Source organism: Catharus ustulatus, chromosome 5, assembly GCF_009819885.2.
Source record: "Catharus ustulatus isolate bCatUst1 chromosome 5, bCatUst1.pri.v2, whole genome shotgun sequence".
Taxonomy (NCBI): domain Eukaryota; kingdom Metazoa; phylum Chordata; class Aves; order Passeriformes; family Turdidae; genus Catharus; species Catharus ustulatus.
This window is the reverse complement of record NC_046225.1, coordinates 9,587,665-9,610,850: the sequence shown is the minus strand read 5'-3', so window position 1 is coordinate 9,610,850 and position 23,186 is coordinate 9,587,665. Positions and strand designations below refer to the sequence as shown.

Here is a 23,186-nt window from a genome sequence, read left to right as displayed (position 1 = left end):
CAAGGAGAGCTGCCCAGGTCTGACCCGGAGCCGCCCATGCCTGACAGTGCACATGATCCCAGAGCAGCGCTTCCTTGGAGCGTTTCACTGTCTATCCTCTCTCTCCTTGTCAGTGCCCTCGCTGTCAGTCCGTGTCCCCCCAGCCCCATCCCCGGCCCCGTGCGCTCCCCGCAGCGCGCTCCGCTCGCTCCGTGCCGGGGCAGCCCCGGTGCAGGTGCGCGGGGCGGGGCTGCGGCTCGGCCCGCCCCGCGGTACCCGAGGCGGGCCCGGTGCTGCCGCCGCCACGAGCAGCCGAGAGCCGGCTTCGCTCCGCCAGCACCATGTCCTTCTGCAGGGCCGCCTCGCAGGCGCTGGCCTCCCGCCTGAGCCGCGCTCCCGCCGCCGCCAGCCGCCTCCAGCAGCGTGGTACGCGGGCCGGGCGGGCGGGGGCACCGGGGGGCGCGGGCGGGGGCTGCTCGGGCATCCCGGGACCCCCCATCCCCGCCCCGCGGCAGAGCGCTGCTGCCTTCCCTGCCGGATAAATCAGCGCGGAACGCAGCCCCGGTGGGCAGCCGGAGCGGCGGTGCCTCGGCCGGGCTGCGGGAACGGAGCGCACCCGCTGTGCCGCATCCACGGCTTTTGGCGCATCACGGGTTGTGTAACCGCTGGCAAAAAAAATAATCTGCCAGCCGTGTTGGGCGATGGCAGCTTGCTGACCACTGTCCTGCTACAGCTGGCAGCCCCGGGGAGAGGGTTAAGGACACACTGCTGCTGAACGAAAATATAAATGTACGGAAATGCATTAGGATGCCCGGCTCACGGAGAGCAGTCTGAGAAGTGTGTCATGAGGCAGATGATGCTGAACATAATCTGGAGCACAATGGCAATGTTTTGACGTTGCGATTATTTTTGCAGCTGTCAGTTGCGATGCCCAGAGCCATTTTATTTTTCATGAGCGCTTTTTCAATGAGACATTTTTCATCTGGGATCACGTCACAAAATTCAGCAAGAAAGCTTGGTTGGCCAAGAGAATGACGTGGTTTTCACGGATCTCTTTTTGAGATGTACAGATGAATCCAATGCTGTAGTAAGGATCAGTTTATAACAAGTCAATGGATAGCACTGCAGTTGGAGTTAACATGTACCCAGTCAGGTAAAAAACTGTGTAATGCTACCTCTCTGCTCTGCTGGCCAATCCGTGAGGTGAAGGGTATGTATCAAAGTGTCAGCAGTCTCAAAGAACAGCAATTCAAATAAAAAAGCTTTTTTAAAAATTGCCTGTTATTAACCAGAAGAGAGAATTCATTACTTCTGCTGATCATAAGGAGTAAGATTAAGTATTTTACCTATCTTAGTCGGAAACTTTTTTACATTCTTTTTTTTTTTTTTTAACATTCCTTGGTCTTTGTAGACTGTGCCCAGTACTTGGGAGCTGAGGGCAGACAATGTAGCTCACAGAAAAATCTCTTAGGAGGAGCTCAGCCATGGACAGTTCATTTGAGCACCACACCCTGTGTTACTCAATCATAGGATACATCAATAAGCTGTACCTCTCTGTTTTATAACCTTTTCGAATCATCCTTTCCCATACACATTCAGATTTCATCATTCTTTTTTTGTGATCGTATTTTAGCAGCTCTTTGCATCAATTTACCTAATGGTTTTTATAGCACCTCCTCGCCAGATGTCATCTGGGAGTGTTCCTGGCTCTTCTAGAGACAGCATGATGATCTATCTCCTTGCTGGTGTTGCTGCTTTTGGTGGTTTGTTTTATGTAAGTGTTTGTGCTTTCTGAGCTGGCATGGTGTAAGATGTGTTCTGGGTTTAAGAGAATGGTCAGGATGCAAACTGTCAGTGAATGCAGATACTGTAGCATGTAGCTCAGTGCAGCCTAACTTAGGAATCAGCTTAAGAGAATTTGGTGAAGCTGAAAGCTTAGTGCTTGCCTGTTTCGCTGTTACTTTGGTAGGTGTTGCTGGGTCATCCTTGGTGGAAAGCATTGTTAAAACTGTGTGAAATGAGTGTGTCCAAAGAGGGAGTAAGGCACCTGTCTTTAACCCCTTGCCTGTCTTTGTCAACTGTAAACATCAGCAATATCTCAAAGTGGGCAAGGCAGATGTGAAATAACAGTCTGAAGCTGCAAGGGGAACATATGAACTTTTAATTTGGGCACAAGTAAGGAAGTGCATTAGTTACTCCATGAAAACATGTTAAAGTTTTGTAAGCATCTGCTTTTGTTAAGCTTTTCTGTAACCATTCTCTTCCTTGCTTTTAAATATATCTGATGCTGGGCTTCACATCCCTAAATCCTCCATTTTGTAGCTTACTTCTACCCCTCTCCCCCATGATCTGAGATAGTGACTAGCACATATTTCCCTGTCCCACACAGTAATCCTCTTGAATAATAAGTAGCACTTTGTTCAAAATATCAAACATGTGTGATTACATTTGTGGATGAATAACATATCCTCTTGCTGTCACATTACAAAAACAGAAATCTTAATGTAATTATCTTTTAACAAACTGTTTTCAACTCCTGAAACACTGCAGCACTTCAAAAGCCACATGGTATATTGTATTTGCTTTATAACAATGGAGAAATATGAAATACATAAATACATTAGTATAGCAGATTGTTAATTATTTTAAACCTTGCTTAGGATAAATTTTATATGCATTTTAAGATGGGCAGTAGCACTTGCTTAAAATCCCTTTTCTCCCTGTGTGTTTGGTAAATTTGCAGCTGTAAATTCAGGTACAATTCCCTTCCAGGCCTACAGAGCAGTCAGCTCATCACGCAGCAAGTATATTGAACACACAAATGCTCTTCGCGAGAGAGACGAGGGGCAGAAGAGCAATCTTTGGTCAACGAAGGGTGAGTTGAGCTCTTCTCTCTTTTTCCCTGGGTACATGAGGATTTGGAACAGATTTCTGGATTGTTTAATCAGGCTTTAGCACTGTCCAAGTCCTTGTCTGAACTGCGTGAGTGGGAGTGAACACAGAGGTGGCTGTGCAGTGTTGTTGTGTTACAAAGCTGCTGCTGCACCAATTTTGGGAGTGGCCTCAATGTTCAGGCAGTGAATCTGGTCTTTGATCCACCTGTGGAGTCTCTTTGGATAGAAAGAGTTGGTGTGTGAATACTGTTAATTGTATAATGGGCATTTGATTTACTGCAAGCTTAATGAAACTTGACTGAGTACATAATGCTGTCAAAATCAGTTTTGTTCTTTTGTTTTCAGTGGGGGGAGAAGATCATTTCTGTCAGTCAACAGGTTGGCTTCAGGCTGTATGCCATCAGGAAATACAGTTCAATAGGGGAAAAAAACTCCTGCATTTAAAAAAAAATGTTTTAACTTGGATCAATTTTTTTGTCCTGCAACTTTGATTTTGTCTTTTTTGATTTGGGGTTAAATGAAAGGCAGGCATTACCTAAATATATAGCAAATCCTTACTTAGCTCTTCATGCTTGAATAATTAGACCTTGTTAGTTCAAATACTTGTAATGGAATGTTGTCCCTGTCTACATCAATTAGTGTTATAGCATTAATGTAAAAGGTGGAACTTTGGCAAGCATGGCCTTGCTAGGAAAAGCAATTAGGAAAATTTCTTAAGGATCTTTATATTTATTTGGTTGTTACTTAAAAAAGAAATTAAATATTGAAGCCAGAGCACTTGAAGCTCTTCTTTGTTTTTTTTTTAACATTGACATCTAGGTAATTGATTTAGTATATTTGCATGTACACAAATAATAGATTTTAATAAAGTATATTGAATTTAAATTTTGCTTTCAGTGTGAGAACATGGTTTAAATTGCCTCTGTATTTATTTCCTTAGAAGTTGTTAGCCTTGAATTTCTACAATAAATGCTTTAGTTTCAGAACTTTAAAATTACAGATCTTAAGATTTAAAGTGGTAAAATACCTTGATTTCTATAAAAGAAAGCAGCTGAACACAGTATAGTTTTAAAACTCATTTGTTTAGGTAAATACCGAGAATTCAGCCACAATTTTCAAAATTTCATTGTTCCTAAAATAAAAAATGTGACCAGGACCAAAGTAGATCTCTCCTAGTGACCTGGTCTCCTGCTGTTAGGGCAGAAGTGAGGATTACCCTTATTACATTCTGACTGCCATGGCTGGGAGAGTGGGGAAGCATTAAACAAACCTTCCAACATATTCCCAGTGATGTCAGTGTATTCCCTCTTTTCTCTTGGGGTGCACTTCTGCAAGGTACTGAGTTTTGGCCCTGACCTACCCACATGTTGGAAATACCCTTAGGACTGAGTGCTCAGCACCTGGTCTTGGGTGCTCTGCAGACATCCCATCACCTGCTGCTTTGTGCTGCTTAATAAACCACACAAATGTCACAGCCAGTGGCAGATGATTGCTGCCTCCCTTTTTATTGGTAGTAAGAAGTCCAAAATGTTTCTAAGCCATTCAGTGAATACAGTTGAAACTTGTTTCCTGTATTATTTTCAATACTTGACTCGTGAATAAATAAAAACCAGTTTTTAATTGGACTTCTGAGTAGCTAATTCCAATTCACAATACAAAACCACAGTTGAATCAGCTCCTTTTTAAAATCCTTCTTCATTCCCAGTTGTGTGCACCTGAAAGAACAGAACATTAAGAACAAGCATCAGTTCTGTTCTTAGTTTTCCTACAGAATCCTGTGTGTGCTTTCTCCAAAGAGTTAACACCCCTCTTCCTCCCCTTTTTCTCCTGTTCCCTGCAGTCATTTTTTTGTGTTTATCTTGTCACAGAGTGTTAGCATAGTATTGCTTTTCCCAAAGTGCCATTGCAGTTTCTTTCCCTGTGCATTCTTTAGAGTCAGTCCTTTTACTTTTTCACAGTAATCACTGCTGATAAGAGCAGTTAAAATTCTGTTCTCAGAGTATTCTGCTGTTTTTTAGGGGCACATTAAATGAAGCTTAAAATAAGTTCTAGAACAGAGCTGGTAACCATGTGAAGTGGTGGATAGAAAAGCAGTATGCCAAACAGAATGTTCATGGCATATTTGCTGCCTATGGTAAAAAAAACTTCCTAGGTTTCTAGGAACTTAATTCTAGATAACTGCTGATCAAATATTCTTTTGATAGGATTTTTGTGGTTTCTCATGGCGGGGAAAATTCTCCCCTTATGCCTGAAGCCAAAATTTTTATTAGAAAATTGTACATAGCAAACAAGTCTGTCAAAACAAGAGAAACAATCACTCTAGGGTTCTTTGTTTATTAGAGGCTTGAAATTATATTTGATGGTATTTTCATTAATGATAACAGACATTTAGAAAGAGATCTGATAGCAAATATTCTGTGGCTCTTTTTAACTGATGGCCACTCTCAAATTAGGGAGGGATTTAAAAAGCCCCTGGAAGAAGCCTGACTCAAAGTAGCAGTGGAAAATCTGGGACATCATTTGAAATGTAAAATGATGTTTGCTTGCAGGATGTTCTGCTTGCTTATTTAGTGAATACTGAGTTTTGTCTTCTATTTGTTGTTTGTGACCTTTGAGCTTGTTCCTGATTTCCTTCTTTTTCAGCTATGATTTCTCTTTTTAACTCGTCACAAGCTGATTCAATCTTTCTAATCTGTAGTCTGCTTTTACACTTTCCAGACTTTCTAATCTATGCTCTGCTTTTACACTTTCCAGACACAAGGGAAATCTCTTTCCAAACCTGAGGAAGTTAAATACAAACAAAGGACAATCGTTTACCATTGAGTACATTGCAGCCTACCTTGGGATGACTTTAAACCTTCTATTGTGTAAAACTCCATTCCTGTGAGACTTTAAAAGAGCTACCTATGTTTGCAAGGCCAAACCATATTGAGCTTATTACTGAATCTGCTTTGTAGAAGGCAGTTCTGAGATGGAGAAGCTGGCTGTTCTGAATTAATGCACTCTATATTTGACTGTCCAATAAAGTGTACTGAATGCTGAGCTTGGCTGTTAGCCTGTTCTTTGTGTAATGAATTCAGGTTTTGTTTTTTTTAACAGCTTTTTCTTAAAGGGACATGATCAGTTGCATAATGCAAAGTTTTGGTTTTTAGCAATGAATGGACTTGTCTTGAAACCTGAACACAAAATGATAGGCTTTCACTGGCATAAGAAGAACAATAAATAAAATCGATCTGTTTTGTTTATAAACAGCTACAAAGTAATCTAACAGACTCTGACTATGTCTCTTTAAGCTCTTTTGTTTCAATTCTCACGTAGTTTACACCGTATTGCAAACTCTGTTTCTAGTTCTATTTTTTCTCATGGTGATTTGGTTCTAGTGGTGAACTTGTGATGAACAGCTGGTGCATAACTTTTTCTTTGTGAGCTTGATGTTAGTGCACGTTTGCATGGTGGTTGAGCATCTTTGTTGCTTTGCACTGTAAGTTTTTCATGACTTGCCTCAGTGAATTTGAAGTGATGCATGACTGGGCAACACTGTTTTTCAGGTTCTGAGGAGTCGGACCCAGAGTGGTATAAACTCAAGTCTTTAAAAGAGAATTGTGGGTTGGGAGAAGAAAATAGTCATAAGTGGTCATATCTCTAAGAAAGTCAGCTCTGACCACTTAAATCTTGCTTACAAAAGACCAAAAGTCTTATTTCCCACAAAAGTCTTATTCCCTGCTCCCTCTGGCACCTGTGTGCACCATCACTGACCCTTTCAGCAGAGTGCTTTGAAGCAACACTTGGCAAGGTCCTTTGTTGTCCTTCCCTGCACCCCCAACACTTGCTTTAAGCCAGTTTCTTTTCTTACCACACTGAAACATGTTATGAAACTCAGTAATTAAGAATATGGTTTCCTTATAATTTTTTGATGCCACGTTAGGAAATACAGGGGATGAATTACTGATCTCTTTTGTTAATTCCGATCCCAAATCTTAGCTTCCCACTTTAAATTTAAATGAGGGTGATGATAGAAAGTAGCTGGTGAAATTTTTGTTGCATGCATGCATTTTACTCTCTTTATTGTGTTGAATAAATCCTTAGAAGGTGATGGAGAAGAGGTGGAAGAAGTCCCTGAAGCAGAGAAGGCTGTGGAGGAGGCTGATGCAGCAGCTGCTGTTGAACCTGCAGCACAGGATGAGAGTGCTGGACCCACAGCACAGGATGAGACTGCTGGGGCATCCCCAGAAGCTCCAGGGGAGAATGACTTACTGGCTCCAGAGGTATCCCATGGTGTGGAGGAAGCACAGCAGGAAGCTGCTGCTGATTCAGAAGCTGCTGCTGATTCAGAAGCCGCTGTTGATTCAGAAGCCGCTGTTGATTCAGAAGCTGCGGCTAATTCGGAACCTGCCGCTGATTCAGAAGCTGCTGCAGTTCAAGGTTAACTTGTGAATGTGGTTTTTGAGTGTGTGTGGTGTGGGTTCCAAAGCTCTGCCTCTTACACAGCATTAAGAACGAGCATCAGTGTTCCTAGTGGAGTTTGTCCTGCAGTGAAAAGTAATTCAGGCATTGTCTTGACATATCATGAGCATGAGGTAATTAAGTTTATTAAATCAGTGTCTCTGAAAGCATCCTGCCTCTGGCACCAGAGTTACTGTCCAAAACAAGCAGAGTCAAATGTTTCTTTTACTACCCCATCCTATTTCTTAAGGTATTAAGTTGAGCATATAATGTGATCAGTTTATTGTTTCAGTGATCAAGTTCTTAAGGGTTTGTTAAGGAATCTAAACACTTTGGTTCCCTAGCCATTCCAAAGGTATTCACCTTGAATAATTGTACCTGTTCTAGCAATGTGACTTAAACAGGATCTTGCATAGCAAAGAAAATGATGTCATGGTCTCAATTTTAAGGATATATTTGGATAAATTTTCATAACACAATAAAACATCAAATTGTTGTTAAACACTGAAATTTGTAGGTGGTAAAACATTCAGTATTTTGAGCTGTCAGGGTGTTTGAAATATTTTGATTTATTGTGCTTTTTAAAAAATTGCAATAGTACAAATGCAAAACTACCCATAAAATGCACAAGATACAGGATTATAATTTAATTTTGCAGATTTTGAATTATTTTTAATTTTATTTTTACCACTGATTTTGAGAGGATATGTCTAAAACAGATCAAACTGAGATTAAAAGTATTTTGACATTATAGGTGTTTATCATAGTACTGCCAAAGGTGTCAGGTTTAGAATTATTTTCACTTTTTTCCTTGGTGACTCCAATGAGGAAGGGATGCATCTTAATTACCTTTTTAACAAATAAGCTTGAGAAATAGTGCAGCACTTCTAATTGCTGAGTTTTATGAAAGGCCTGGGCATGAATGCAATTTTAATTCAAATGTAAATAGTTCTTGTGCTTGTCTGTGAAACAATTTATTACAAATAACATTTTAAAACAATACTTAGTCTGATCTGCTGTAATACAGTTTATAGAAAATAGAAGTAAGTACCTTGTCAGTGATTATTACTGTTTACATATAGAAATATTTGTAAGGTAGCAATTAAAATACCTAGAACCCTAAAAATTAAATTTCTATGGAATATTTAGACCACTTCATTTAGAGAGGAAGCAGTCTGTTGTGTGTTAAATTTGGTGAATTTGAGCTGTGAAGAGATGTGTTTAAAAATGTCTCGCAGCATTTCTTGCTCTACAGAGCAATTGCAGAATTTCTCTTTAATTTCATAAGCACTTGGCTGTGTCTGGAAGTGGTTGTGTATTCCTTTCACAACTATTAATTGTTGGATAAGGTAGGATCTTCTGTATGGTAAATATTTCTGCCATTTTATTGGATAGGGTCTTCCCTGAGAAACAAATTGCCCTCTACCAAACTTTGCTGCAGTGGTTTTTCTTGGCTGGGTGGTAAAATCCTTTGGGATGTAAAATTATCAAGAAGTTGAAGCAAAAGTTGAAGCAAAGGAGTGTTCTCCTTGCCTGATCCATTGGGTGTTCAGGTAATATAAATGTAAATGTATGATTGTACATGGATGTGCAAAAAAAAAAAAATCCCAAAAAAACTGATATCAAACAAGCAAAAAGCAACCCAGCCTTGAATCAATTAGCCCCAAACTGTGCTTTTCAAGACTTCTTCCTGACTTCTCTAGCATAGGTTATTTTTTTTTTCTAATCTTGAAAGTATTGAAGGGCATGGTCTCTCCTCTGTTATTTCCAAGGCCATTTGAGTGAGTGACTGGGTTTGGGGGGGATTAGTGTGTGAATGTGCCAGTGTTTTCCATGCTAAGCCTCAAACCCACTACAGTGCCAGTTGTCTGCAGCCTAGAGAAACAAATGGAGGCTGCTCCGGGCAGGAGTTGCTGCTTTTGGGACAGGACTTTTGCTGAGCCCATCACACAGTGGTGCCAAGCAGACAAAAGCACCCGATAGAATCAGTGCACGCTGGCTTGGCTTGGTGAGTTACCAAATTCTGGCTGTGCTGACGCTGTTAGCAAGTTACTGAAGAGTCCTCAGAGTGATTTACAACTGCTCATACTTACTCAGAGGCTTTCAGAATGATGTTACTCAGCAAAACTGACACATCCTTCCAGGCATCTATTTGTGTGAGATGGAGGAATGAGGACTTCTTTCTCTTTATTGATTATCATCTAGCTAAATTAAGCCCCCAAAAATTGAATTACATAAATATTATCCTACGAGGAAAGTATCTGTATCTGGAGCTTCTGCTGGGTATTTTTGTTTCACATTTATCACTTTCTTTTATCTGTCTCTTGGACTGCTGCACTTACATCTCTCTGATAGCCATGCACTGGCCACTAGTCTCTTCTTCTTCCTCTTGTTTTTTCCTTCTTAAAACTGAGTTTTAGATGAGTCATCATAGCATAACTGGAAAATTTTCTGTTGGAAGAAAGTGAACAGTATTTAGAAAAAATGTTCTGAAGACCCTAGTTGGTACATGTAGAGACTGATCAGTTTTGATCAGCTTAGCCAAAAAGAGATTTCTACAGCATGCACTGGGCTGGGGAGGAAGATTTTGGTAAAATGGAAAAAACCCTAGAAATTCCCAGCTAGGATGCAAACAAGTAAGTGGGGGAGAGCTGCCTAAAATAACAGACTTGCTATTTGTCTATTCTAGAACAAGGGGGCAAGTGGCTTCTCAAAAATGGTAGAAGGACATACAGTGAATAATTATGCCTAAATGAATGTCACAACTAAGGAGAAAATAGATGCACTGCTTTTACTAGCATTAATAGCTCATTGTCAGGACTTAAAAAGAAGTTTAAAATAACTGTATGTATTTAAATTGGAAAGCAACAACCCACTTTGGACAAGAAATTACCTGTGTTTGAAATTTTCCTGTAAATACAACAAACACAGGAATACTTTTAGTCTCCTGCTTTAGAGAAGAGACAGCAACAGGCTCCCCTTGCTGTTTTCCTGTGGTGGCAGTTCAAGGCAGAATGGGAACGATGGGGATTTTGTTAATTTTTGGGTAATGTTTCTTATTGCCCAAATAAGAGAAAAACATCTTTTCAAGCAACACTTTGCTCCTTTAAAAGTTGTGTGATGGATAAAATTTGGTAGATTACTTTGTGTGAGGAATGTTAAAGAAAATGTCTTAATTAGAAGTTTTTTTAGAACTCCTGAAGGATCTAATGCATCAAATTATTAGGGCTTTTTCATACACACCATTTATATTAACTTGTGCTAGCTTTCTTTGTGATCCATTCCAGTCAGTAACTAAAGATTGTTCTATGTTTCAAACAAACAAACAAACAGTGTGAGTTGCTTCTCATTGCTACCATTCCACAGAATATAAAACAATATTCTTGAAATTTTATGAGGTATTATAAAGTATTCTGGATTAATTTGCCATGCATTGTTATGCTTTCATTGTGGCCATTAGAGGCCTCTCTGAATCTTTTTTAATCATTGATTGTAGAATGAACTCTCTTCAAGGGAGTCTTCTGGTCATTAGTAGGAGCTAATGAGGCTTTTCTTGGGAACTGGTGACCTACATCAGCACAAACAACCTGTGATGTGCTCGGCTGGCTGAACATGCTTCTCTGTCAGTGTGGAGTGATGAAAATGTTTATTCTCAACAATGTGCTTCGTAATGCTGTGATTTAGGCTCTCAGCTGGACCTGGTGGATTTTTATCTGGATAAAAGGAAAAGGATGTCATTTGTACAGTGGCAGGTTTATTAGAAGTCTCAGCTTTCCTTTGTTCATCATTTTCCCAAAGACCTTGGGCTCTGAGCCTTTGGTTTGTGTTCATCCTATGGAATAGCTGGAATGCCAGAGGGATTGAACTGCTGATGGGCTCTAGTGAGGGAGGGCTGAGGTTGATCTGTGTCCAAGTGACAGCAGGATCAGGCCAGGGCAATTCCATAAACAATTCATCAGCTGCCAGCTACTAGCTCCTATGGGCTGAAAAATAATCTCTGCTTTTCTAAGTAATTGTTCTTTCCTTGACTCTGTTTGGAACTCAAAAGTTTTTGGTTATTTTTTTCCAAGTGCTGATTTGACAGTGTTGTAGAGAGATGTTAGTCTGTGGTCAACCACCCCCTACCTTTTTTCTTTTTTAAGCCCAATGTTTAAGTGTTGTTTTCCCTTTCTAAGCAGTAAGCTGGGCAACTTGCTCTAGCTGGTTGGAATCCTAAATATTCACTGAATAAAATACCAGAGAGGAGAGAGAGAGAGCATTTCAGATGGTCCTGAGTGACATTCCTGATGATGGGATGTTCCTGGTGGGTGTCTGCACCCCTCCATGCTGAGCTCCCTGGATCTCCCTGTGGCACCTGGAGCACTTGGCCATGTCACAGGGACATTCCTGATGATGGGATGTTCCTGGTGGGTGTCTGCACCCCTCCATGCTGAGCTCCTGGATCTCCCTGTGGCACCTGGAGCCCTTGGCCATGTTACAGGGACAGCTGCACAGCTTTGCCTGTTCTGTTCCAAACTGCCTTGCTATTTCTCCCTGCTCCTGCTGATGTGGTTTGAGCCCCCCTGAGCAGAGTGAGGAGGTGTGGAACCCAAGGCAGCCATGCCTGGGTGACAGGTGCCTCCTGGTGACAGCATGGAAGGGACCTTAGCTGTCATCATCACCCCAGGATTTGGGACAATTTCCCTCTCCATTTTCCCTAAGGCTGATGGAACCCAGACATGTGAGGTTGCTCTTGAAGGGAGTCACAATTTCTTGCAAATAAATTCTTGAATTACTTTCTAAATGTGACAGAATTTGACTTCTAAAAAGTCAGTTCTACTCCACTGCCAGTTTTCCATTAGGAGGCCTTTAAACTCTGAAAAGAAACTGGGAATATTTTGCTCTGCTTATCTTAACATTTCAGGGGACATCCTGAGACCTCCAATGGACCTGACTGAGGAAGCTTTCTGTAAACAAAAGCATCCCATTCTAATGTAAGACTGTAAATAAAATATTGTTTCTAATTTCACAATTCAATTTGGCTTTTCCCCTTCCTCCCCCACTTTGGAATTAATGTGTGACATTGGTTATGTTATAGGCAGCCTGAAATGTCAAAGCCTTGTTTTGTACTGCAGCTTTGGTTTGCGTGCTCCAGGTGGATTCCATTTGTATCATGCTGGCTAACTTGTATTATTGTAGCTTTATAAAACCAAATTCTTCTGCAAAGAATGCTTTTAAAGTAATTGAGCCTGGTGTTTGGCATTACAGATACCAGCTTCATCTTGACTGCCTAGAAAAAAAAATCATCATATGAAGGATACTGCTTTAAGTAAAGTGATTCACTCAGCAAAGTGTATTTTTAAATATCTTTAAAAAACACAGGATGCTGTTTAAATGTTGTTGTTTCTAGCTGGAAAGATAACATTTAAATGAATCAAAGAATTAGAATCAAAGTATGTTAGCTGTAAATGCCTTGGTAAGGAAATGCAAAACTGAGGGAAGAAATACAGGCTGTACTCCTGAGAAGGCTGGGGTTATCCTCTATGGTCTTGTTCTGTCCTGCTGGAAGGAATCCCCACCTCTCCCCAAGCAAGGAAAAGACGGAATACAGCTCTCATTTTAAAATATGAAACAGCTGTCTTCCTCATCTCTGTTGTAAATAAGGAAAACATACTTAGAAAACCAGTAAGATTAAAATCCAGTAAGATTAAAAAATATAATACACAAATTAATTTATGTCTCTTCCACCTCCTTGCTCCAAGGTCATCTTACAGCATATTTTCTACTAAGTGGTAGGGCATAGCTGCCAGTGTGAGCTGGCCAAATTTTACACCAGACAAAAATTCAGGGTGATTCTGTATAAAAATTGCCCCAGGGAAGTTGCAAAACTTGTTTTAGAAACTTGAAAGGTTTGGGGGAAGAGGCTATGGAAGCAGTAGGATCTGGTTCTGGAAGTCAATGCAAGTGCATTGGGGTTTCCTTTATTATTAGCAGCAGAAAGTCAATCTGGGGGTGTTATCTTTTATTATCAATCAGCTGCAGCAAAGATGAGTGAGTCACACAGGGCACACAAGTCCCTGCTTATCTTGCCACTCTGTTCTGCTGGGGGAATGCTGAGCCCACAAATGTTCACACAATTCGAGCTGAGCATCATGAGCATGCAGGATCACCCTGTATTTGGACTGTTTTCTACTGTAAGAGCACAGAAATTATAGTTCTGCACTCACTCTCAGGGCTGCAAGTTCAGAACTTGTAAAAATTGTCTTTAAAGACTGCAGGAATTACTACTTTTCATAAGAAGCAGGTTTGTTGTTGTTTTGGTTTTGTTTTGTTTTGTTTTTTTCTTCACTGAAATGATAGAGGTAGTTTCCTAAAAATGGTATTTAAGCTACTGGAGCTTCTTAAAACTGCTGCCTTATAAAAAAAAAAAAAAAAAAGGCAAACAACCAAACACAAGCTTTCAAAACAAACCCACAGTTTTCTTTACTCTGTAAAATCAATTTCCTTTTCTGTATTTATTCAACTCAAGGCAGATGTGTTCCCACAGCAGAAATGGTTTGGCATTGCATTAGGGGCATGTGTAATGTTGCCCAGTCATGTTCTGTTCCTGCAAGGGCAATCTGGGAGGATGCATTTCTTCTCCAAGTGTTTGTTTATCTCCTAAAGCAGAGGAGCTAAGGGCTGCCTGGGAGTGCCTGCAGCTATCCTGGGCAGGAGCAGGAAGTATTTTGGGATTGGGTTGGGATTCCCTGTTGCATATCAGCAGGGAGTATTGCACAGATGTTATACAGGGATGCTTGTGTACTGAATTTATGTTGTGGCTCTAAATAACCTTGGGGATGCTTGCCCTCAAAATCCCAGGTGTGTCTAAATCCTTCTGAGTGCTTTGGCAACAGCTGTTGGTGCCATATGCAAAGCCCCTTGACTACAGTTAGTAAATGTGATTAGTTTGAGTCCTCTGAGCCTTGAAGTTCTTTTATATATTGTTTTATAAGTTAAGCTCCTGATTCAGACCTGTAAGTAAGCTATGGTGCATATATAAATGCCTGGCAAAATTGGAGAAAGCTGTAGCCAGCAATATTGGGATGCAGCTAGTTATCCAAGGAGAAAACTGAAAATTGACAAATAATCAGTGAAAAAGCTTAAGAAAAAAAAGAGATAATAATATGCTACCAATGTAATACCTTGTATGAAACTGTGAAGTATACCTTCTGTATACTGAGGAGTAATAATCTGGATATTCTGTACAGTAGTATTCTGTATATTCTGTAGAATAATATATCCTACTAGGATGGGTGGAAGCACAACACTCCAAATGAAGCAGGAAAATTATGAAGCCATTTAACTCCAGTGCTTTTGAAGAAGAATTTGTGTTTGTGGGGAGAAAGTTTCCCTCAGAGAATGAAGAAAGAGCCAAATGAACCCCACTTTTGTGGATATGAAGGGAAAATAAATAATTTCTGGCAGGGTTTAAGTTGTATGGGTCAGGATGGAATTATCACTTGACTGAGATCCATTTGGCAGGAATGCTGCAAGTGGGTGTTTTGGTAAAGATGTTAAGGAGCTGGAGTGCTATTGTTCTATAAGGATAATAAAGCAGCTGGGCATTCAGTGGAAATATTAAATACCATGTGTCCTCATTGCAGAGAAGCAGTTGCACAATTCAGATTATTTTGTTCAGTTACAGCCTGTAGAAATTGTAAGAAATCTGGCATAAAAAGACAAAATGCATCATAATCATCTCTCCATGAAGAAATGCAGGGACTTCAGGTTTTCAAAGTAATCATCATTCAGAAAACAACACAGTGAAGATGCTGTAGCTCCTCTACAGCTATTTTTAAAGAATAAAGAAGCTTAATATTTTAGTATTTGAACTTAACAAAAGTTAGGATTGATTTCAGTTACATGCATTATTTGCTGCAGGGTTCACGACAGGCTTATTAACAACTTTGCAATAATTGAACAGACAGAAAATCCTTCATCCAAGGATTATGGAAAATGAGTCACCATTGTACCAGGCAGAGATTAAAGTATCTTGTATGAAACAGGGTGTCACTGCAGGATTTTACATGGAGCAACTGCAAGAGATTAAACTGGATTGAAAAAATATGAAATGCATGCAGATTTAAAAAAAAAAAACCAAACCAAGAAACAAAACAAAACCAGAGAGGGTGTGAATAGCAGTGGGGTTAAATCTGACATCCAGGGAAACAAAGGAGAAATGCCTGAACTAAATCATGCTACCTGCTGATGAGTAGGGGAAGATGCTTTCCAGTACAACTGGTTAATGTCAGGTTTCAAGGCAGGTATTCATGTAGGTGACAAATAAACACAATTCCCATCCAAAGGAAATGAGGTTTTGTTAAAAAGCAGAAAAGACCATGTTGCTCCCTCTACTCTTCTTAGTGCAAAAGAAATTAAAACACTCACAAGAAAAAAAAAAAAGTTAAATACTGTCAGTCAAAGAAAAAAATTTGGTCATACAAGCTGAATGTTTAATGTTACAAACTGAAATCAGCAGCTTGTTACCATAGTGAATATATGGCATTACATCAAGTATTGCTTGCTGTAAAATATCTAAATTTCCATATTTCAAATGTACTATTTCTATTGCATAGCTCTTCCCTACAAAGGCAAAAGTGACAATTCCTGAGCATTTCTTTTTCTGTTGCTTCTTCAAACTCCAGAAAGCATTCTGAAAAGTAAAGTGAAATAATTGTTCAGAATGTGCTGTATTTAACTAGCTGCAAGGTGATATTTAAGGAAGGGTGTGGGATGCTAGTTCTATAAAACTCCTATTTGCTGCATTTATTGAACTCCTGAAGAAGCTGTTTACTTAGCTGTGTTTAATAGACATGTAGCTTAGCACAGGATGAAACAAGAAAGTTTTACTGAGCAGTAAAAGAGTGTGATGATGGAGACCTCTGACAGGAAAGTTAGGAGAACAGGGCAATTACTCCAGGAATTTACTCCAGTGAAATTTAACAAGCAACTGCTGGGTGATGTGTTCAGTCTTCCTGCTGAGTGTATCTGTGTAGGGACTGCCTGTTACTAAATATTACCTATTACAGGCTTTTTATAGATTTCTTTATGCTGAAAGGAGTATTGAAAAATGGCTAGTTGGCAATGATGGAATTGCAGCCAGAATCTTCAGCCTGATGCTAGAATATTTTTGCATTAAAGCTACCCATGATGTCTTTCCAAGGTTATGGGGAATGTAATGTCCTAGGAATTTGACAGAAATCAGAAAAAAACAACAGTATCTGCAAGAGAGAATACATACATTAGTGAATATTTGCCTGTGTCTAAATACATGAAAATAGCTCCAGTTTATAGGTTTCTGCCCCAGGGTTGGAAAGAGGCAGACTTTCCCTGGAATTCCATTTGCAAAGTTTTATTTGCATGATAAAATTTAATTTATCTGATAGATCCTGTTGTCTTCAGCTACTTCAAGCATGTATGTTTGGCATGCTTTGTGAGCCTTGCTTGCTCACCCTCATTTATGATGGGAAATGGGAAGAGAAGAGAATTATCTCTTTAATTTGATTCATAGAAACTGTGAGTAAAGTCTTGGATGTTGCAGCTGCTTCTGCCCATGAGGAACACTCAGTGACAAGGAAGGGCATGCAGAACCCAAGTGATGCAGTGTTGGCTGTGTCAGTGTTAGCAGAAAATCTCATTTTGAAATCATGTGCTCTGCACTGGTGTGTTGAGCTCAGTGCCCTGAACTTCCTTAAGGACAAGAAATTCTCCTTGTGCTGCATATAATACATTTTTTCCAATGTCTGTCTTGATTTGAAAGACAGAATTTTCTTAAATGGCAGTGGTGTAAAGAGAAATACAGTGCATGTGGTATGAATAAAGGTTGCAGTGCTTTGATGCAACCATAAACAATCTCATGTTGCTATTGAAGTTGAATGATGTGATTGAATGCAAAGAAAAATTTGTGTTAAAATCATCACTGTGGAGATTTTCAGCAGGAGTTTAGAAGTTTGACCTCTAAACTCTTTTAAAATTAGGATTAAAAAGCTAAAAGGAAAATGTCTAAATACTTAATACAGCTTTGTAAATTCTATCCCTTTAGTCCAAGGATCCTTTGGACTAAGGGAAACAACTTATTTGACTATTTGTCATTGAATGAATAATTTCCAGTGTTTCTCACTGGTGTTTTGTCTCCATTTTCAGTTTCTGAGGAGGAGAAGACACCTGAAGAAGTTGCTAAGGAGCCCTAAAGGTACACAGTACAGTTGCAGCATGTGGTTTTCTGCTCTTCACCTATCTTTTGTTCTCAGTTAGTGGCAATTGCAGCATGTGGTAAGTGCACATGCACTGTTATGGGGAATTTCTATTTCTGCTCTCCACAAAAAAGAACTTTGTTGAAGTATTTCTTATTTTATGAGAACCACTGCTGGCATCTTTTAGAGCCTAGGGAGCAAATCCTGTATCAATTGTCATGCTGTGTATTTATTTAGAGCTTTATCTTAGTCCCATGCAAATTGGATAAATGCCTGAGAGTTGTAGCTTTCTTCCAGGCAAAAAATGTTATTTGGATATTTGGTTTAAATTATATACAGCTATTGGACTTCTAGATTATTGTTCTGTACAATAAAGCAATAGCCTACTGGACTGTTTTATTTTAAATATTTGTTTTCATTATTACGTAGTCTCTCTGCACTTTCAATTTGTGCTAATGAAAAATACTGAATATAATATTCTTTTTATTTTGCTAGTGTCATTCTCATGTGGCTTTATTTTTTTATTGTCAGAAAAGTTGCAAGTGTGTGCCTCTCAAAGTTTTTATTTTTGCTCAAATTGAAAGCTAAGGGTAGCTGAGGGTACCACATCAGAAAACCAAATAATCAAGAAATTCTCTGCTCTGGAACACAGAAATGCAGTGGTATAGAGAAGGCAGTTGAGTTGGGAATCCTTTTTTTTTTTCCTTGTAAATATCTGACAACCCTACAAATGGTTGCTATTCCAGATTTTGATTTAGACAACAAGTACCCTCTACAGGCAACTCAATTAATCAAGGCAGAGACAGTAACTGAAAAGGTGAAGAGAAGGCAAGCTGTAGGAAACATTTTTGATGTAACAAATTGAAAATAGATTTAAAAATAGATTCATCTCCTACTAGTGTACAGGTTCACTCAATTCTGCTTAAACTGCTTGGACTCTTTTTGACAAAAAAATTACTTTTTCTATGAATATAGCAAAACAAGTTTACAAAAAAGCCTCTTACTGAGTTTCAATTTGATCTTGTTGGCAGGGGGGAAAAGTTTTACGAAATATTTTACTACTTGATGCTGGAAGATTACTGGCTGTCATTCGACCAATTTACAAGTGTAGAACCACATTGCATTCCCAGTCAGGATTCCCAGTCAGGAAAGAATTCTTTCTTTCTTCTTTTTTTGGTGTTTTGATTGTAAACACTTTGGAATATGAAGCTTAATTCTGACTTTGCATTAAAACACATTATACTTTTTAAGGAATTCAAGGCAAAGAAAATGAAATTAAAATAATGTTGATGTGAGAATCAAATAACTTTTTAGTTAGCTTTTTAAAAAAAATTATTGATGATTTGGTGAAGGGATAGTGGAAGTAGTGATGGATTAAATCATCAGACAAAGCCCTAAGTTGATGCTCAGAGCATGCCTTAGTAAAGATGTTCAGCCATTCCACTGAGTGTGGTTGTGGGGCTGCTATGGAACTACTTGTATCAGTAATCCCAGCAAAAACAATTGGTTTACCTTGTGCTTAAAGTTAAGCATGTAACTATTTGTAGAAGCCCAGCACACTGGGGAATTCACTTATGCCATCAGGTAAGCATGATTTCCACAATCAGTGCTGTGAGTACTCTGTAATTCACTTAACTGGCAACCTACAGGCAAATTTACAGTGTGCTTTCAATGCTTGCAAAGAAAAAGCCCTGCTGAATTGTGTCTGTTGCTAAACATAATTTTTTGTTGCTTCCTCTAAATCAGATTCTTTTTTGGTTTTTTTTGCAGTAATCAGTGCAGATGCCTTTGGGGAGTTTAATGCAAATATTTGTGGCGACCAACCAGCTGATTCCTGTGTGAAACCTCATACTCTTCCTTGAAGACATAAAAGAAACTGTGCAGTTTGTCCTACCACACACTGGTCATCACAGCCAGTATTCAGTGCTGCAAGACATGATTTCTGCTGCTAGAGAAACGCTTCTGTGACTAACATCTCTGCTCTAGAAAGTAGCATCCAGCTAAGCCACCCAGCATGTCCTAAATAGATGTGCTAAGAGAAGCAGTAGGCTTAACTAAACCATGCCAGAAGAACTCCTTCTGTGTCTTTGTTGTCTTGATATGTACAGTGATTTCTTACCTTTGGTCCAAACTGCTGTGCATAGTTATACCTTTGTAGCATTCCATGCTAAAATGTAAGGAAAAGGCTTTAAAATCAAGTCAAAATATTATACATTATAATTATACAAAATACTACACCTGTTAGGATTTTTAAATTGGATCACAGGCAAAATAACAACATTTCAGATGCTACCATTCTTTGCCCAATAACATCCAGGAGTAAACACTTTAAGGCTCCTGCTTTGGGAAGAAAACCTGCTCACAACCAGTAGCAGTAGGTACTTCATAGCATGGCAATCAAAAAACAGCACTGGTTGGTGTTGTCATCATGTACCAAAAGTGGTGGCTCCTGCCTTGGGTGTGCTGGGCTCTGCTCCTCCCAAATCTCATTCAGCTTGCTGGGGTCTCTCTGTGCTGCTCTGTCCTGGCAGTGGTAGTGTAGACCTTCAAACTGCTACAAATCACAAGCCTCTAATGCCATGGCAAAGCCTGTCTCCAAGCACTTGCACACAGAGAGAAAAAACCCTGTGAAGGGCTGTGCAACAGGTGTTCTAATGGACAGGCATTCTTAGGGACTAAGAAAGGACTGAACAGCTAAATAACCTTGCTTTCTCAGTGTTAGCTTCATAAAAAACACATTTATTATGAATAAAAGGTTTGTATGCCACTGTGCTGCCAACCCCTCGTTGTGCTACGTGCACAAGTGTGCATCTAAGAAAATCCTGAGACCCCACTGCAGCCATCACAGAATGGCAATGATTCTAAACCACAGCCAAAAGAGGTATATGATGCACTGTTTGTATAGGAAGTGTGTTTCTTAAGGTGTGTCTGACTCCTTTCTCTTCAAGCAGAAGTTTGGGAAATGCTGAAAGGGAAATGACAGCATTATGGCATTCCTACCCATGGCACACAGCAGCACATGCTCCTTCCCCCTTCATAAAGCAAATTATAATAGTGTTCCACCCAAAATATAGCTTATTGCTCCTGGACCTACTTAGGAATAACTGCAATAATGCAGAGGCAAAAGCAGGCTCCTGAAGAAGACAAACCTTCTGCTTAAAGGATAAAGCCTCTGTGATTAAAAGCAATTTTTGTAGACAAAGCTACTGGAATAAAAATCTTAGACTGATGTTTTGTTGGATAAGAGTCTATTTATCGTGTAGATTAAACATGCTGTGATGGATGTATGCACTTAAATGTTCTATTTCTTCATTTTCACCAATTCCTAGTAATAGAAATTGTTTTAACTACATCTAACAGTAGGGTTTCTGAAATGGTAGGCTTTTCTGAATGGCTATTTATCTCTGGAACTGCTCTGGTACCTGGCAAAATATGTTTGCCCTCTGGAACAGCTGCCTGAATGATTGAATCACAAACTATGATTTCCAAAGCTTTTCATCCTTTCAATTTCAAAAAAATGTGAGAGTCCCAGAATAGCCTGTACACGTGCCAGAGTTCCTTTTTTTTTTTTTCTTTTGTTTAGGTTTTTTTAATTAAAAAGAAGAACTAGAGGACATGCAGCACAGCATGGTCTGCTTCAGCACTTGATTCTCTTAGAGTAACAACAGTGATATTTTGCAATTGGCAGAGGTTCAACTGAATTATTGATTCAGTCTTGCCAGTATGGAGTCTGCATACCCCATAAATTAATATTTTTCTGTCCTTCACTTTCAAAAAAGTGAATTTTTGAGTTGCTTCACAAAGGTTGTGATGAACCATGGAAAATGTTGAAAGATATTGTTGAAATGGATCATTAAGGAGAACAATGCCACAGCAGAGAGCAGACATAATGCAAGACTACAGGAGATCAGAGGAAAGGTTTGGTCTTGAGAATGAATACACTTCACAGGCCAGAGATTCCAGAAAAGCTTGAGATTCCAGAATTTGTCCAAACTGCACATTGCTCCTCTGCTGCCAGCAGCTATCTGTGAAAACAGCTGGCAAGGATTTTCACCTCCCTCTAGCTCACCTCTCTGAAGGGTGAACAGCCTGTTGCTGGGGCAGCTATTCACAGAGATGAAAATTCTGGAGATAACAAAGTCCATCTAACAATTTCAGGTTTACTTTTTGCCTGTGTTGATGTGGATACAGAATTTCAATTTTATTTTCATTTGCTCCTTCAAAACATAAGACAATTACTAAAAATCATAATTCAAACTGCAAGCTGGTACTCAGCACTTGGAAAATCTGAGAGTGAAATACTTTAATGAAGATTTCTTATGTCTGCAACAGGTTTGGATGATGTGATACTATTTTTTAAATGTTTTGCTGGAAAAGAAAAAAAACCAAAAAAAACCCCAAAAACCCCAAATCAAAATCCCAGTGAATTCTCATCCAAGCAAGAATGTGCTGTGATTCTTTTCCTTACCTGGTGGGCTCTTTCCCTCAAAAATTTTGAGCCAACTAGCCACCACAACTTCTGCAGGTGGGAGGAACACAATGTTGAGTGATGAATGAGGAGACCAGTAGCTAAGTGGAGTGTTTGTGTTTGTCAGGGGATAAGCAGATAAATGATGCAGCTCTGTGGCATTTTTGTGGCTGCAATCAGCCACTGTAGGAGCTATTTCCTCCCTGTGGGTGGTTAGGGAAGGCTGAGAGGAGAGCTGAGAGGACTGAGGGCGAGGGAAGACAAACAGGGACAGAAGGAATTTTATGTTAAAGGACATTGGAGCTCACTCTGTGTGCTGCACAGTTCCATGGAGTGCCATCCATGCTGTGACACAGAAAATTCTGCTCTTTGGAAAGGTATTTCTTGGCTGGGTGCTTCTCTTTCTTGCCCTGCTCACCTGCTGCAGAAGATGGAGGCTGTGCAGGATGATGGAAGTTAATTCCCTTCCCAAGCAACAGGCATCAACATCACCATGGGTAACTGGATTCTCCTGCATTCTGGGCATTACTCCTTTATTTGGGATGCTGCAGGAGATTTTGCCTCCTCCAGCTTTACTGCAGGGGGAAGAGGGCTAAAACTGTAGGTTTCTATGCTGGAGTTATTCCTGCTGCTTGCGTGAATGACAGGTAATTAAACAGTGTGTTGAAACAGCGTGGTTTGCTTGTGGTTCATTGAGAGAAAGCATTTTAATTTTTATTTCTGCCTCAACATATGTTACAAATCCATTTTCTGGCATGGGGTGAAAAATATTGTGGGGGCTGTACACATGTGGGGAGCCTTAACAGCTGACTCCAAAGGAGTGCCCTGGGGACAGAGGGAACCTTCTGTCCTTCTGCTTCTCTCTCTGCTCTCTTTTCTGTCCCCCTTTGGTAGGAACACTTATCTTTCTTAATAAGCAGTTCTCAGATATAATATTGCTGTGTTTGTGCTTTATGTCATCCAACAAGCCTATCAAAAGTCTATCAAAAAGAATCCTCCCCAGAGAGAAATGGGATGTTTCTCTATCTGCAGATGTTCTCCACTTCCTCTTGATATTTTACCCAGCTGAAATGATGGCTCTAGCAAGCTCTGAAAGGCTGATTTTGATTAATGCCCAACAGCTCCTGCATAACAAGCTGGAAACTACTGAGCAATAGAAAACTCTTCTTTGTGTGGTCAATTATAAGA

The 23,186-nt window shown here is 39.8% G+C and overlaps 1 protein-coding gene across 2 annotated transcripts; it reads left to right on the top strand.

Annotated features, from left to right (window-relative positions):
- The first annotated feature begins 257 nt into the window (after nt 1-257).
- Nucleotides 258-22,670, top strand: LOC116996357 (mitochondria localized glutamic acid rich protein). 2 transcript variants are annotated; one of them, XM_033059860.1, is made up of 6 exons: nt 258-405; nt 1,650-1,753; nt 2,752-2,854; nt 6,960-7,295; nt 17,481-17,529; nt 19,301-22,670. In XM_033059860.1, exons 1-5 carry the CDS (start codon nt 321-323, stop codon nt 17,525-17,527), a joined length of 675 nt encoding a protein of 224 aa, XP_032915751.1. In that variant the 5' UTR covers nt 258-320; the 3' UTR covers nt 17,528-17,529; nt 19,301-22,670. The 2 variants fall into 2 exon arrangements, with proteins under 2 accessions (XP_032915751.1, XP_032915753.1); XM_033059862.2 differs by lacking the exon at nt 258-405 and adding an exon at nt 509-1,132.
- The last annotated feature ends 516 nt before the right edge of the window (nt 22,671-23,186 follow it).

What these genes read in the sequence shown, in the direction of transcription:
- LOC116996357 (XM_033059860.1), top strand. Translation starts at nt 321, where the DNA reads ATGTCCTTCTGCAGGGCCGCCTCGCAGGCGCTGGCCTCCCGCCTGAGC. An exon ending in CTTTTGGTGGTTTGTTTTAT is followed by an intron (nt 1,754 to 2,751) that starts GTAAGTGTTTGT and finishes ATTCCCTTCCAG; the next exon opens with GCCTACAGAGCAGTCAGCTC. An exon ending in AGAAGCTGCTGCAGTTCAAG is followed by an intron (nt 7,296 to 17,480) that starts GTTAACTTGTGA and finishes CTCCATTTTCAG; the next exon opens with TTTCTGAGGAGGAGAAGACA.